Source organism: Choloepus didactylus, chromosome 2 (assembly GCF_015220235.1).
Source record: "Choloepus didactylus isolate mChoDid1 chromosome 2, mChoDid1.pri, whole genome shotgun sequence".
Classification (NCBI taxonomy): domain Eukaryota; kingdom Metazoa; phylum Chordata; class Mammalia; order Pilosa; family Megalonychidae; genus Choloepus; species Choloepus didactylus.
This window is the reverse complement of record NC_051308.1, coordinates 182,406,742-182,421,858: the sequence shown is the minus strand read 5'-3', so window position 1 is coordinate 182,421,858 and position 15,117 is coordinate 182,406,742. Positions and strand designations below refer to the sequence as shown.

Genomic DNA, 15,117 nt, shown 5'->3' with positions numbered 1-15,117 from the left:
TGTTAAACAATAAAATTCATCATGTCTTTTGTGTGTGTGTGTTGTGAGTGAGAGAGGATATAGTGGGAGGTAAGAATAGAAAAGGACCAAATTGTAGAAGACCTTGAATGTCAGGTTGAAAAGTTTGGAGTTTGATTTGCATGCAAGTGGGAGTCAAAAAAGATTTTGTGAAGGGGTAGGAGCAGACTTATGTTTTAGGGACATGACTTCTGTCAGTTTGAAGATGGATTGGGTGTATTTTCTGTAGTTTAGAGTTTACAAACTCCTGGTTGTATTTCTGTGGTATTTTAAGATTTTGTTCCTGTGTGTCTTAGTCCATAAAATGAAATTTTTAAAATGTCTTTTAAAATATCAAGAAAATTTAGTTTACAGAACAGTAAGTCCTAGTGGACTTATTTAGAAATTTGCGTTCTAGTTGTGGCAATGCCACTTATTTACATTGCGTTCCAAAAACAAGCCAGAACAGAGTGGTAAAAGTGAAATATTTCAAAAGGGCATCTCAATACCACAATCCATAAAAGATAATTTCATGAAAATAGCATACTAAATAAAGGTGGTGTTTCAAAGATCATGGAATACAATTTCAGAGTTTGAATAACTATCAGTGTTACAGATGAGTACTTTTAAGGCTATAAAAGCCTATGAGTACTTACAAAGCCAGAAAAAATGTTTTCTTTCTCTTAATTTCCTGATTATTTCTGTTTGCTATGTATTAATAAAAGGCACTGTTTAAAAACAAAAACAAAAAAACAAAAAAACCTTTTATATTAATGATTTCTGTTATTTTATTTTCATTGATAATTTTTTGAATTTTTATGGACTACATCAGAGATTTAAAAACATTTCACATTATAATTATTTTAGGAATATTTCCCTTTCAATCAAATTTGGTTGAATTATTTTTCAATATAAATCTAATTGATGTAATCAGTAATATGAATATATAACAGCAAAAGGGTTTATATATATGTATTTTATTTTTATTTTTGGTCACTTATATACAACACAAAATTTTCCATTTTAAGCACCTATTTGTGTACAATTCAGTAATATTAATTATGTTCACACTATGCCACCATCACTACCATCCATTACCAAAACTTTTTCATCACCCAAAACAGAAACTGTTTACCCATTAAGCAGTAACTCCCCATTCCTCCCACCCTACTCACTGGCTTCTCATAACCTGTAATTTACTTTCTGTCTCTATGAATTTGCTTATTCTACGCATTTAAGATAAAGGAGACCATACAGTATTTGTCCTTTTGTGTCTGATTTGTTTTTTAGTCTGCTCATGATGTCTTCAAGGTTCATTCATATTGTAGCATGCATCAGAATCTCATTCCTTTTTATGGCTGTATAATAATCCGTTGTATGTATATACCACATTTTGTTTATCCATTCATCTGTTGATGGACACTTGGGTTGCTTCTACCTTTTGGCTATTGTGAACAATGCTTCTATGAACATCTGTGTACAAATAATCTGAGTTCCTGTTTTCAGTTCTTTTGTGTATATACCTAGAAGTGGAATTGCTGGGTCATATAGTAATTCTATTTTTAACTTTCTGAGGAACTGCCAAGCTGTTTTCCACAGTGGCTGCACCATTTTACATGTCCACCAACAATATATGAGGGTTCCTATTTCTCCAAATTTTTGCTACCACTTGTTTTTACTGCTTTTTACATAGTAGCCATTCTCGTGGATGTAAAGTGGTACCTCATTGTGGTTTTGATTTGCATTTCCTTAAAATTATTTATATTTAATTTATTCTTATAGTATTTATTGAGTGCCATCTAATATGAAGGTAGTCTTTAGGCACTGGTCATGTGTCATTCATGTAAGTGAATGACAGGTAACGTCCCTGCTCATTTGAATAGGGTCTTTCATCCTAGTGGCAGTAAATGGACATAAAAAAAAACAGATTAATTAACAAGAAAGTATCTGGGAGTAATGAGTGCTATGAAGAACATAGGGGAATGTGAAAATAGAACTTAGAGGGGTGACATCATTAACATGGTGATGTAAACAGCTACTTAAAAGTCCTCTCCAAAGACTCAATGAAAAAACGGATAACTCTGAATTGTTTGAACTTGGGGGGAGGATATAGTCTGGATAGGGACCCTGCCGATGCTGAATTGAAGGAAAAAAAAGAAATATCAGGTAGGAATCTTCCGTCCCAGACCAGCCGGTCCTCTCCTATCCTCCTCATTCGGGTCCAGTGTGGGAAAAGCACAGAATCAGAAGACGGGAACCCTCCCACAGGGACACAGATTTAAAAATCTCTCACAGCAATGAGACATACCCCAACTGTTTGAAGACCCGGGAGATAGGGGAGGGCATTTCAAGGCCCAGGTCAGTGAGGGACAAAGAGACTGAGAAAATGTAGACAGAGGCTGTGTTTCTAGCCCTGGGTCTGAAAATCCTTCTCCCACCCTTCAGGGAAGCAGCAGTTGGTGGCCATTTTCTTGCCTTGGGGATGGCTGAAGTACTGGGTCAGCTGAGGGAGTACTCTGCCACAGGTGTAGCCCCACATTGAGCCACATTTTGGCCGGCAAAGTGAGGGCATAGGAATTGTGCTGTTTCAGCTCATGTGTGTAGATGCAGCCTGTGCTTGGAGGCAAAGCAGCCTCCGAGGACGATTTCGTTACCGAACAGTGCCATCTTCTGGACAGTCTAGAAAGTGCAAGGGAATAGAAACTTTTTTTAAAAAGATGCTCCAGACCCTATATTGGAACCACAGGAGCTGTTCTAGATGCCCTGCACAGAAACCCAGCCCGGTTTTGGCTGAGAAATACGGACAACCCAACTGTCAAAGCAGGGCTCTAAAACAAACACAGGTCTTGCTGACCGGTGGAAAACAGAGCACCACTGGAAGCCAGCATATCTATTTTACCATACGCAGTGAGCTTACTGTGGTGCCCAGTGCCTGCCTCCCATCCCTGTGGCGGGTTACAGTGGATGCCTGAATAGGGGGAAGATGGGGGGACAGAGCCAATCTGACAACTAGCCAGTGAGATAAACAAAGAAAAATAGAGAGCAAAGAAAACGAACAAGAAAACCCAAGGCAAAAGAGAGAAAACAACTTCCAGAATAAACTAATCAAGACAATCAGATGCCTACACAAAAAAAAATCATGAGCCACACCAGGAAACATGAAAGTTTGGCCCAGTCAAAGGAACAAACTAACACCTCAACTGAGATTCAATAGTTAAAACAACTAATTGAAGATGTTCAAATGAATCTTTTAACTCAAATCTATGAGTTAAAAGAAATTGTGACAAAAGAGATGAAGGATATAAAGAAGACACTGGGTGACCATAAGAAAGAATTTGTAAGCTTGAAAAAACAAATGGCAGAGCTTATAGGAATGAAATAGAAGAGATGAAAAACACAGTAGAGACATACAACAACAGAGTTGGAAAGGCAGAAGAAAGAATTACTGAACTAGAGGACAGATCATCTGAAATCCTACACACAAAAGAACAGATAGGGAAAAGAATGGAAAAATGTGAGCAGGGACTCAGGGAACTGAATGAGAACACGAAGTGCATGAATATATGTGTTATAGGTGTCCCAGAAGGAGAGGAGAAGGGAAAAGGGGCAGAAAGAATAATAGAGGAAATAATCAATGAAAATGTTCCAACTCTTATGAAAGGCATAAAATTACAGGTCCAAGAAGTACAGCATATCCAAAACAGAATTGATCCAAATAGACCTACTCCAAGACATTCACTAATCAGATTGTCAAATGTCAGAGACAGAGAGAGAATTCTGAAAGTGGCAAAAGAAAATCAATCCATCACAAAGGAAGCTCAGTAACACTAAGTACGGATTTCTCAGTAGAAACCATGGAGGCGAGAAGGCAATGGTATATATTCAAAACACTGAAAGAGAAAAACTGCCAACCAAGAATTACATATCTAGCAAATCTGTCTTTCAAAAGTGAGGGAGAGTTTAAAATATTTACAGATAAATAGACACTGAGAAAGTTCATGTACAGGAGACCTCCTCTACAAGAAATACTAAAGGGAATGCTACAGACAGATAGGAAAAGACAGGAGAGAGGGGTTTGGAGAAGAGTGTAGAAATGAAGATACAAGGAGATAGAAAGAGGGTAGAGATCAGGCTTTTGAGGCTGAAGGAGTACAGAATGTTCATCAGGATTGATTGTATAGATCCAGAAATGGATAGCACAATACCGGGTGATGGTAGTACAATATTACAAGTACACTGAACAAAGATGTGAGTACAGTTGAAAGAGGAAGGTTAGGGACATGTAGGACACCAGAAGGAAAGATAGAAATAAAAAAGACTGAGATGGTATAACTTATTGAAACCTTGGGTGGTCAATGATTGTGATTCAATGTAGAAATATAGGAATGTTTTTACATGAGGGAGAACAAATGAATATCAACTTTGCAAGGTGTTAAAAATGAGATGGTATTGGGGAAAAATACAGTCAATTGAAACTAGAGTCTATAGTTAAGAGTAACATTGTAATATGCTTCCATTAATTATAACAAAGGCAATATACCAAAGCTAAATGTCTATAAAAGAGGGATATAAGGGAGGGGGTATGGGATTCTTGACATTAGTGTTTTTGTCTGACCTTTTTATTGTATTTTATATTAATTTTATTTTTTCTTTTGTTGCTTTTTAGTTGTATTTTTTCTTTTTCCTTTTTTCTTTTTTCTTTTTTGTCTCTTCCTCTTTTTTTTCTGGAAGAAATGGAAATGTCCTCATACAGACAGTGGTGGTCAATGCATAACTATGTGATTATTCAGGGTACCATTGATTGTTTACTTAGGAGGGAATGTATGGTGTATGAATAAAACCATCTAAAAAAATAAAAGTGATACAAGTTCTGGAGAAACTGTGGAGAAAGGAATGTACTTAATCACTGTTGGTGGGGAAGTAGAATGGTATAGCATATCTGGAGGGCAGTATAGTGATTCCACAGGAAGCTAAGCATGGGGGTTGCAGTATGGTCCTGAAACCCTGTCATTGGGTATATACTTGGAAGAACTGAAAAAAGAGACACGAATGGACATTTGCACAGTGTGGTTTATGGTGGCAGTATTCAGGATTTGCAGTGAATGGAGGTGGCCTAAGGATACATCCACTTTGAACGGAATGGCGAATTGTTGTGTATATATACAGTGGAATGTTGAGCTGCTACAAGAAGGAATGAAGTTGTGAGGTATGCAACTAGGTGAATGCACATTGAGGACAGTATGTTTAGTGAAATAAACCAGAAATGAAAAGACAATCATTATAATGCCTCACTAATATGTACTAACTATAACATACAAACTCTGAGAATTGAAGCTGAAAGCACAGATTGTCAGGGGAAGGCTTATTGTAAAGGTTCCTAGATTGTAAGCTCTTATACCAGTTATATCTATTCCTGAGATGTAATGGCTATTTCTAAATTCTGAGATGTGAGCTCTTTCTGATAACCTGCTCAGTCCCTGAAAATTTGTGTATCTGTGTGACCTCTAAGGCTTAGAGCCAGGGTCTGGCAGCTAATGAATGTCAACATTACCCCATACAGCAAATGTTAAGGCGTCTGAAAAAGAGATCAAACTTCAATTAGAGTATGAATGAAATGGACTTAGTTAGGACTAAGGTACATCAGACTAAAGGGTGAAGGACAATATTGTCAGTGTTTTAAAACTTCAACTTCTGTGTTATACCAAAGGAAGAGATGTTTATTAGGTGCAAAATCTATATTTTTTTGTACCACACTATATAATTTAACTTGTATGATCAGTTTATTCAAACACCATACTTTCATGGACCTTTGAATAGGGAGTGAAATCTGGTTGGTTTGTACTGGTTACTATGAAGCCCTGATACATTGCAGAGTAATTTGGGCAGAGAATAAAAATGTATTTGCAAAGACTCCTTGAGGGACTGGGGGAAAATGTGGAAATATTAAACTTCCCCACCTGGGGAATTATTAATATTCTCACAAGCTTTGAGGACTACCAATTCAGGAGGCCGAGCCCTCAATCATGAGGCTTGCCCTTATGAATTTTGTTACTGCAGTGGAGAGGCTAACCCTACTTAAAATTGTGCCTAAGAGTTACCCCAGGAGAACCTCTTTCGTTGCTCAGATGTGGCCTCTCTGTTTAAGCCAACTCTGCAGGTAAATGCACTGCCCTCCCCACCCATGTCGGACATGACTCCCAGGGGTATAAATCGCCCTGGCAACGTGGGACATGACTCACGGGAATGAGCTTGGTCCTTGCATTGTTGGATTGAGAAAGCCTTCTTGGACCAAACGGTGGGGGAGAGAAATGAAACAAAATAAGGTTTCAGTGGCTGAGAGATTTCAAATAGAGTCGAGAAGTCATTCTGGAGGTTATTCTTATGCATTATGTAGATATCCCTTTTTAGTTTTTAGTATATTGGAATAACTAGAAGGAAATACCTGAAACTGTTGAACTGCAACCCAGTAGCCTTGATTTTTGAAGATGATTGTATAGCTATATAGCTTATACTGTGGGGCTGTGTGATTGGGAAAACCTTGTGACTCCTACTCCTTTTTTCCAGTGTACAGATGGGTAGAAAAATGAGGATAAAAGTAAGTGAATAATAGGGAGGAATGGGGGATATGGGATGTTTTGGATGTTCTTTTTTACTTTAATTTTTATTCTTTTTTTTTTTGTGGTAATGAAAATGCTCAAAAATTGTGATGAATGCACAACTATATAATGGTATTGTAAACAATGATTGTACACTGTGGATGATTGTATGGTTTGTGAATATATCTAAATAAAATTGAATTTAAAAAAAAAAGAGTACTTGGAGGATAGGGCTTGGGGAGGGCACTACTTGAGGTTGATTAAGGGAAGGCCCTTCTAGGAAGGTGACATCTGAGGCAAGAACTGGATGACTAAATAGAAGGAGCCAATCACAGGAAGATCTGGGCTCTGATTTGATAAATGCAATGCAAAGGCCTTAATGCAGGAATATGTTTGACCTGTTGGAGGCATAAAGGGACAGGTAAAAAGTGGCTGGCATGATGTGCGTGAGGGAGAGAATAAGATATGGACTGGGAGAAGGGGACAGGGACCAGCTCATATAGCTCTTTGCCCGAGTTTGTATTTTATTCTAAGCTTAATGTAAAGCTGTTGGAGGATTTTAAAAAGGAAAATTGCGTGAGCTGGCATGGTGGCTGTATAAAGAATGGACTGTAGAGGATCAAGAGTGTTACCAATTAGGAAGTTATTGCAGTAATCCAGGAGAAAGATGAGGGTGGCTTAGATCACATCTCTACTCCACCATCAGCAAGGGGGATGGAGAGAAGTGGATAGATATTGTATTTAGGAGGTGGTTTAGAAAGGATTTGTTGATGGATTGGATGTTTAGCAGGATTGGATGTGTATCATATACAAGATAGTGTTCTAGGTTTTTGTTTTGAGCAAATTGATGTTTATAGGCATATGTCTAATATGCAGAAAATGAACTTCTATAAATAGATCTACATAATTTTTATTTAAAACCCCAAATAGCAAATGATAAACTTATAAAATATTTAATATATATTTTTTGAAGTGCACATTTTAAAAACATTAAAAAAAGATTTGTTTTGGCAGTTTTTGATTTTGACCTTTTCTTTCATGCTTCTTAATTTGAAATAAGGGATTCCAAGGGAAGACAAAGGTATAATTATTTTGTCTGAGGTATTTAGTAGTTTTACTTATTAGTAACTGAGTCTCAATGAACTTATTTTAGTTGGTAAGTATAGCGTTATTATCATTGTTTTTAAGAAAATTTTGATTATTAAATGTGATTTAAAATATTGTGCATATTAGTGTTGCATTTTAATTTTTAATTCTGGTTAGAAACAACTTAAATTTGAATTGATTTTTATTTAGATTCATAGTGAAATTGTTATTGTATTTTGCAAAGTTGTTATATCTCATTTTTCCCCCTTTTTCCTTAAAGGTTAGCAGTGCACTATCATTCTTTTTATTTTCTTTCCAAGTACATGAAAAGTCCATTCTCTTGGTATCATTGTAAGTAAAAATGCTTTAAGTTTGCATTTATTATTTTGCGTATATAATGTATAAATATATTTATAAATACATATAAATATTCACTTAAATGAAAATAAAACTACATAATAGTTTCATAAATTAATTTCATAAATTATCTCTTTCCAGAAAGATAGTCTTGTGCTATTTTACTTCTTTATTAAATATGATATTTTAAACTTTGTAGGGATATAATTGACATACTTTTTATTTCTTGCACTTTCATCTGTATTTTCTATATGTTAATAAAAAATATGTCCTCCAAAGAGGCTTTTCTTAGATTGGAGCCTGCTTGTCATCTTTTCCTTTTTCATTTCATTTATTTCTGCATCTACTCAGTAGCATGTTTTCTCTATTCACCTCTATTGGGTCTTTCATATGTTGCTTCTTTTCTGTTTTTTATTTTGTTTTTGTTTTTGTTTTATTCTTAAGCTTTGTTTAGGCCTTACTGGCAATCTTTAACCAGATTATTTTGTTTTAGGAACATTAATTTTTTTTTCCTGGGCTCCAGGTGTAAACTCTTCATAGAAATTTGGTAACACTTGGGAAATATATTATCAGATATTAAAATAGTATTTGCCCAGAACACCTTGTAATACTGCTCTATATCAATCTCAACCTGCTACCATTTACCCCTCACCCCTATTTGTGAGGTTCCTGTGAAAGATACATGTTCAGAATGATCAATGACAAAAGGAAGGCAGTATCACTTTTGTTAGTGTAGAGCTTTGTGGTAAGCTAGACTGGCCTATGTGGAAGACTTCTTTGCCCTAAATAAAGAAGGAATCTCATACCATTGTCGCCTGGGAGGATGCTTAATTTCATCCCCTAATGCCCAAACCTGAATTGGTTATTACCACTATTGTATAGGGCTAGACTGACCCTACACAAATCCCTAGTACTAGGGGAAATGGAATAATAGAAAGGTGTTACTTTTAAATGTGTATTTCCCCTAGAAATGCAGCCCATTCAGTGACCTGCAATCTGATTATTCAGAATGGTTCTCAGGTGCTGAATTTCTAGGGGTTCATCCTCTACAACGGCACCTGGTTTATTTGTAATAGTGCATCACTTAATATAATTTTGATAAAATAATTTTGTTAGCAATAAAAGTGCCTTATAATCTGGTCCCAGCTAATCTATGATTAAAACAAATATTTCATTCAGTAAATATTTATTGAGTGTCTGCTATTGGCCAGACATGCTCTGTGCACTTGGGATACATCCACTAACAAAACATATGAAAGTCCCTGCCTTGTTAGCTTTCATTCTCAGGGACAGATACTAAATAATAATAGCATAAAAATAAACTAAATAGTGTGTGAGAAAGTAATAAATGTCATGAGAGGAAAGTAAAACTGCATAAGGGAAATTGGCAGAAGTTGGAGTACAGGAGCAGGTTGCAGTTTTAAATAAGGATGCCTTAGTGGTCCCATTGAGGAGATATTTGAGTGAACTAGAGGAGGTGAGGAAGTTAGCCATGTGGACATTTGGAAGAATAACATTGTAGGCAGAGGGAAAAAACAGTACCAAGGCTCTAAGACTGTAGTGTTCCTGGTATGTTTAGGAACAGCAAAAAGGCCAGTATGGCCAGAGTACAGTGATCAAAGTGGGGAGTAGTAGAAGGTGAGGTCAAGGAGGTAACAGGGGTCAAATCATGTAGGACTTCATAGGCCATATTAAGAACTTTGGATTTTATTCTGAAGGAAATAGTTGCCATGGGAGGGTTTTGAGAAACAAACATGATCTACTTGATGTTTTAAAAGAAGCACTCTGACTGCAGGTTAAGATTAGATTGCAGGAAACAAGGGTAGAAATCAGGGAGACTCTAGAAGGATATTACCGTAATCCAAGTGAGAGATGGTGGTGACTGGGACCAAGAGAAGTTATAGTGAAAGAGGTGAGAAGTGATCAGTGTGTGTGTGTGTGTGTGTGTGTGTGTGTGTGTAGAACCAGAAGGTTTCCTGATGATTTGGATATATGAGAAAAAGAGAAAAATCAAAGATGAGTCCATAGTGTTTGACTTGGAACTAGAAAGATGGAATTGTCACATACTAAAATGGGAAAGATGGCAAGTGAAGCAGGATTAGTCTAGGTTGGGTCAGGGTGGGAGGTTTAGGAGTTGAGTTTTGGACATGGTTGATTCAGCATTAATATAGATTATTAAATTTATTTCTCAAGTTCAACCTCTCTCTGGAACTCCCGATATGTGAGGGGAGTTCCAGAGAGAGGCTGAACTTGAGAAATAAATTTAATAATTTGTCAGTATAGATGATATTTAAAGTCATGAAACTGGATGAGATCACAAAGGAAGTGAGTATTCTAGAAAGGAGGATCAAGGACTTAGTCCTGACACAATGTTAAGAGGTCTGGGAGAAGGGATGAATAGGAATGTAGGATGAAAACCAGAAGAGTTAGTATCCTGGAAGCTGAGTGAAGAAGGTATTTTAATGACATGAGGTAATCATTTGTATCAGATGCTGCTAATAGGTCAAATAGTTGAGGGCTGAAAGTAGATTATTGGCCTTAGCAAAATGGAAGTCAGGACCTTGACAAGGCCTGTGTTGGTAGAGTGGTAGAGGCAAAAGCCTTAATAGGTGGATTTAGAAAATAATGGGACAGGAATTGAAGATGACAAATATAGATAATTCTTAAAAAATTATATATAAAAAAATATATATATATATTATTGTGGTAAAATACACATAATATAAAATTTACCATTACTGACATTTAGGATATTCACAATGTTGTGCAACCATCACCACTGTTGAGTTTCAGAAGATTTTCATTACTCCACAAGGAAACCCTGTACCTGTTAGCACTCATTCCCCATTACTCCCTTTTCCAAGCCCCTGACAATACTAATCTGCTTTGATTTACCTATTCTAGAGTTTTCATATAAATGGAATCATATAATATATGGCTTTTTATGTCTGCCTTCTCTCAGCATAATATTCTCAAGGTTCATCCAAGTTGTAGTATGAATCAGTACTTCATTCCTTTTTATGGATGAATAACATTGCCCATTGTGGATATATACTGGGTTTTGTTTATCTATTCATCAGTTTATGGACATTTGAGTTGTTTCTACTTTTTGTGGAAGTGCTGCTATGGTGAACAGTGCTACTGTGAACATTCATGTACAAGTTCTTGTTTGAATACCTGTTTTCAGTTCTCTCAGGTGTATACCTAGGAGTGGAATTGCTGGGTCATATGGTAATTTTAACTTAATAAGTTAACTTAATGTTTAACTTATTAAGGAATCCCCAAACTGTTTTCCACAGTGGCAGCACCATTTTACATTCCCACAAGCAATCTATGTTTCCAGTTTCTTCATGTCCTTGCCAACACTTTCTTTCCATTTTTAAAAATCATAACCATCCTAGTGGTATCTCTTGTGCTTTCAATTTGCATTTCCTAATGACTAATTATGTTGAGCATCTTTTTCATGTGCTCCTTGGCCATTTGTGTATCTTGTTAGAAGAAATGCCTACTCAAGTTCTTTACGCAAATTTTAATTGGATTCTTTGTCTTTTTGTTGTTGAGTTGTAAGAGTTCTTTATGTATTTTGAATACTAGACCTTTATTAGATATATGATTTGCAAATATTTTATCCCGTTCTGTGACTTGTCTTTTTACTTTCTTGATAGTGTTCTTTGAGGCACAAAAATTTTTTAATTGTGAAGTCCAGTTTATTTTTTCTTCTGGTGCTCATGCTTTTGAATAAAATCGAAGAATCCGTTTCCTAATACAGGTCCTGAAAATGTTCCTCTATGTTTTCTTCTAGGAGTTTTATATATTAGTTCTTATATTTAGCATTTTGAGTTGATTTTTGTATATGTTGTGAGTTAGGTAGAAAATTCTTTATAGGAGTTGTGCTGAAAAAGGAGCAGAAAAATAGGTCAATAGCTGTAAGGAAAGTAAGGTCAAGAGAGGTTGGTTTGCTGTTTGTTTTAAGATAGGACAAAATGGCATGGGAATGATTGGTAGTGAGGAAAATTTATGCTGTACGAGAGAAGTGAGTTTCTGGAGTATAGTCCTTCAATGAAGGAGAGATATAGGGTAGGATCTAGAGTACAGATGGAAGAATTGGCTTTGGGCAAATACATGATAATTCATCTTTAGTATGAGGAGGGGAACAGGCTATATGGGTACAGATACTTGGAAGGAAGTAGATGTGATGGTGGGCTCCCATGCAAGTTCTCTTTTAACTGTTTCTGTTTTCTTACTGAAGTGGGAGGAATATCATTAGCCAAGAATTGATTGGAGCTGTGGAAGTACGAGGAGTGAGGAAAAGTTGTGAAATGTGTTTTCTGAGAAGAGTCCGAGTGTGAATGTACCAGGGGCATATATGGTATTTGCTGGACACTTGAATATCATGATCATATGTTTAGTGAGACCAGTCAGTGCAATTAAATTTCTTTCTCCAGACCAGTAGTTGCTAAAATATGTTTGGAGTAGGTGCGGGTGGAGAGTTGAGTATTTCCAAGTTTTGGTTTTGTCTAGTGAGGATATAATTCACTAGATGAGCTCAGGGCTTGAGAGTAAATGCATGAGCATGATTATAATGATAGACCTTAGAATTTAAACCGAGTAAGAAGGGAAAAGGACATCAAAACAGCGAGGAAGAGCAAAAAGGTGGTAGGGACAATGGATTGAAGGACTTGGTGGATCAAAAGATAGTTGTATTTGGAGTACAGTAGGAGATGGTGGTCAGAGTAAAATGCATGAATTGTGATTATGGAGGGGTTGCAGTCTAGAGTATGTCCTTAAGAGTTAGCATTGAAGATGAGATCACTAGAAGAGAGGTATTCTAGCAATTGAGAGGCCAGGGTATTGGAAGTGTCATCCATGTATATATTAAAATTGCTGAGAATTAAGATGAGTAGGTTTACAGAGAGATAGAGTAAGAAGCTGAAATTGTTAAGTAATGAGGGAAGTGACTGATGGTTACTGGCTGATAACAAAAAATGAGCAATAGTAGGGGATAAAGTCTGATGACATGAGACTCAAAGCTGGGGATTGTTAGGGTGGAGAGAGGGAAAACTTGTATGGAAATGGCAGTGAAGAGCAAGGAGATTATTTCCCACCTCCAGTCCATGTGGTTTGAAGGCTGTGGGGTGAAAAAACAGCATCACTTGAGAGGGCAGAGGGGCAGCATTATCCTCAGAGGAGAGAGCCAGGCATCTTTTAGAACAAGGTGGTGAAGGGAGTGTTCAGAGAAGAGACTGAGGATGTAGAGGACTTTGCTGCTTGGTTATGAATTTTAAGTACCTTGAAGTTATTTTCATCTCTGTATTCCTTTCAGAGCAGTATATTATGTAATGAGTTTTCAGTAAATGCCCATGTTTAATGAATTAATGTGGAATGAATAAATGGGAAAGAATTAAGACCCTGAAAGAAAAAATATAATATTGGGTACCTACTCTGTGTTTGCTGTACCGGAATCCATTCAGATTTAAAAACATCAAGCAGTGAAATTGAAAGCCCTCTATTATTTTCTTTTATTATAGTAGTTTTCAGTTGACTTGTAATCCCAGGCCTTAAGTCTGAAATGCTATTTGATATGGGGCAAAGTCACCCTTCTAAGAAGAGGAGAATGCTCAAATCCTTTTAGAACATTTTAAAAACTGAGATCCAAAGAATAATAATATTTTATTATTATATTACATTATTATTATTATTACTATTATTATCCAACAATCACCATCATTTGAAAAAGGTTTTTATTGCCTGTTTGTATGTGATATCATGGTAAGGCAGTATATCTATTACTGCAATTTTGTGGCTCTCTGTATTTCTCAAAGTGCCTTCACACTTGTATTATTTTCACTAGACTGAGGGCACAGGCAGTCCCCAGTACCTGACAACATCTGACTCATTGAAAGTGCTCAGTAAATTTGGTAAATGAATGAGAAAATAAAGAAGTGGATACGTGAATGATTGATGTCTTCTAATTCTGAAGACGGGCTTAAAAAATAAACACTAGACACTTGTAAAAGAGTTCTTTCAGCTACTCAGCAATTTAAGATATTATTTGCATTTGTACGTAAGAAAACAGGTTAAGTTAATTTGCCCAAGGTCACAAAGTGAGTAAGTGGCTGAGCTGGGACTTCCCCCTCTTTGCCTTGAGTACTGCCACAATTGAATCCAGGTGGTAATGGACCAGCAGTGATGGTAAGGGGGTCACAGAATTTGGAACTCTGACCCCAAGCAGCTCTTTGATAGAGGCAGTGATTCCATTTTTTAGCATTGCTTTCATGTTCCTATCCTTTGCCCTTTTCATATAGCCTCTTCCTACTCATTTTTCTTCTTTTCTTGTATTCTAACATTATTAATGTTTTCTTTTATAACTCTTCTTTGCCTCTGTTAACTTATCTTCGGCCGCATGACTATCCTGCCAGTCATAACTTTAGCTTTTAACTTAGATGAGTGATCTGTAACATGGAGGATCATAAAAAGCAAAGTTTGAAAACAGATATCCCAGGAATTCATTTCATATTTACCAAGTAGTATGATATATATGGAAAAGTTTTCTTTCTCTGAATATTCACATCTATTTGTCTGAATTCCTGTCCTTAAGCTACTGTTTGCATGAAAGGGAAAAAAATTCTATTAATGGCATATTGGAAGCAGTTTTCCAGTTTTTAAGAGGAGTTGACACCTTCTCTGTGTCTAGAGTCATATAGTCTAGACTGATAGTTATAAAAAATGAACCAGTAGTTCATATGGAGATTTTGTTGGCTTTTTTTAAAAAGCTAGCCCTAAAAATCAGGCAGATAAAATGTGTTTACATATTTTTACAAGTAGGCATTGAAATTATATTCTATAATATTAAAATATTTTTCTTTTATCATTGTAGACCAATCTGCTTAATTTTAAATGAAATTCCTTTTATGTCTACTTGGTTTTTACTTATTTCAACATTTAGGTGAGTCAAACCAATCTCCACATAATGTTTTCAGTATAGTTCGTATAAGCTAATTTAAAACTTTTTTATAAAGTGATTATGGTTTGATTTGATAATTCTCTTTTGTTTGTTTTTTTTTTCTATTTTCCTTTATAG

The 15,117-nt window shown here is 36.1% G+C and overlaps 2 protein-coding genes across 9 annotated transcripts in view; one reads left to right on the top strand and one right to left on the bottom strand.

The window, feature by feature from the left end:
• ALG6 (ALG6 alpha-1,3-glucosyltransferase) overlaps positions 1–15,117 on the top strand; it is a 124,173-nt gene that overhangs the window by 71,503 nt on the left and 37,553 nt on the right. For 7 of the 8 annotated variants that reach the window (XR_005215338.1, XM_037827030.1, XM_037827026.1 and 4 more), the window contains exons 12-13: positions 7,960–8,030; positions 14,914–14,982. Coding sequence is in view for 7 of the 8 variants with exons in the window: in XM_037827030.1 (XP_037682958.1) it covers positions 7,960–8,030; positions 14,914–14,982 (140 nt within the window). In the remaining variant the exon portion in view is untranslated. The remainder of the gene's footprint in view (positions 1–7,959; positions 8,031–14,913; positions 14,983–15,117) is intronic. The other variant, XM_037827029.1, reaches the window with a different exon arrangement.
• The window catches only part of LOC119527217 (integrin subunit beta 3 binding protein), a 172,823-nt gene continuing 160,312 nt past the window's right edge, over positions 2,607–15,117 (bottom strand). The window contains exon 9 of the mRNA XM_037827037.1: positions 2,607–2,676. The gene's annotated coding sequence lies outside the window, so the exon portion shown is untranslated. The remainder of the gene's footprint in view (positions 2,677–15,117) is intronic.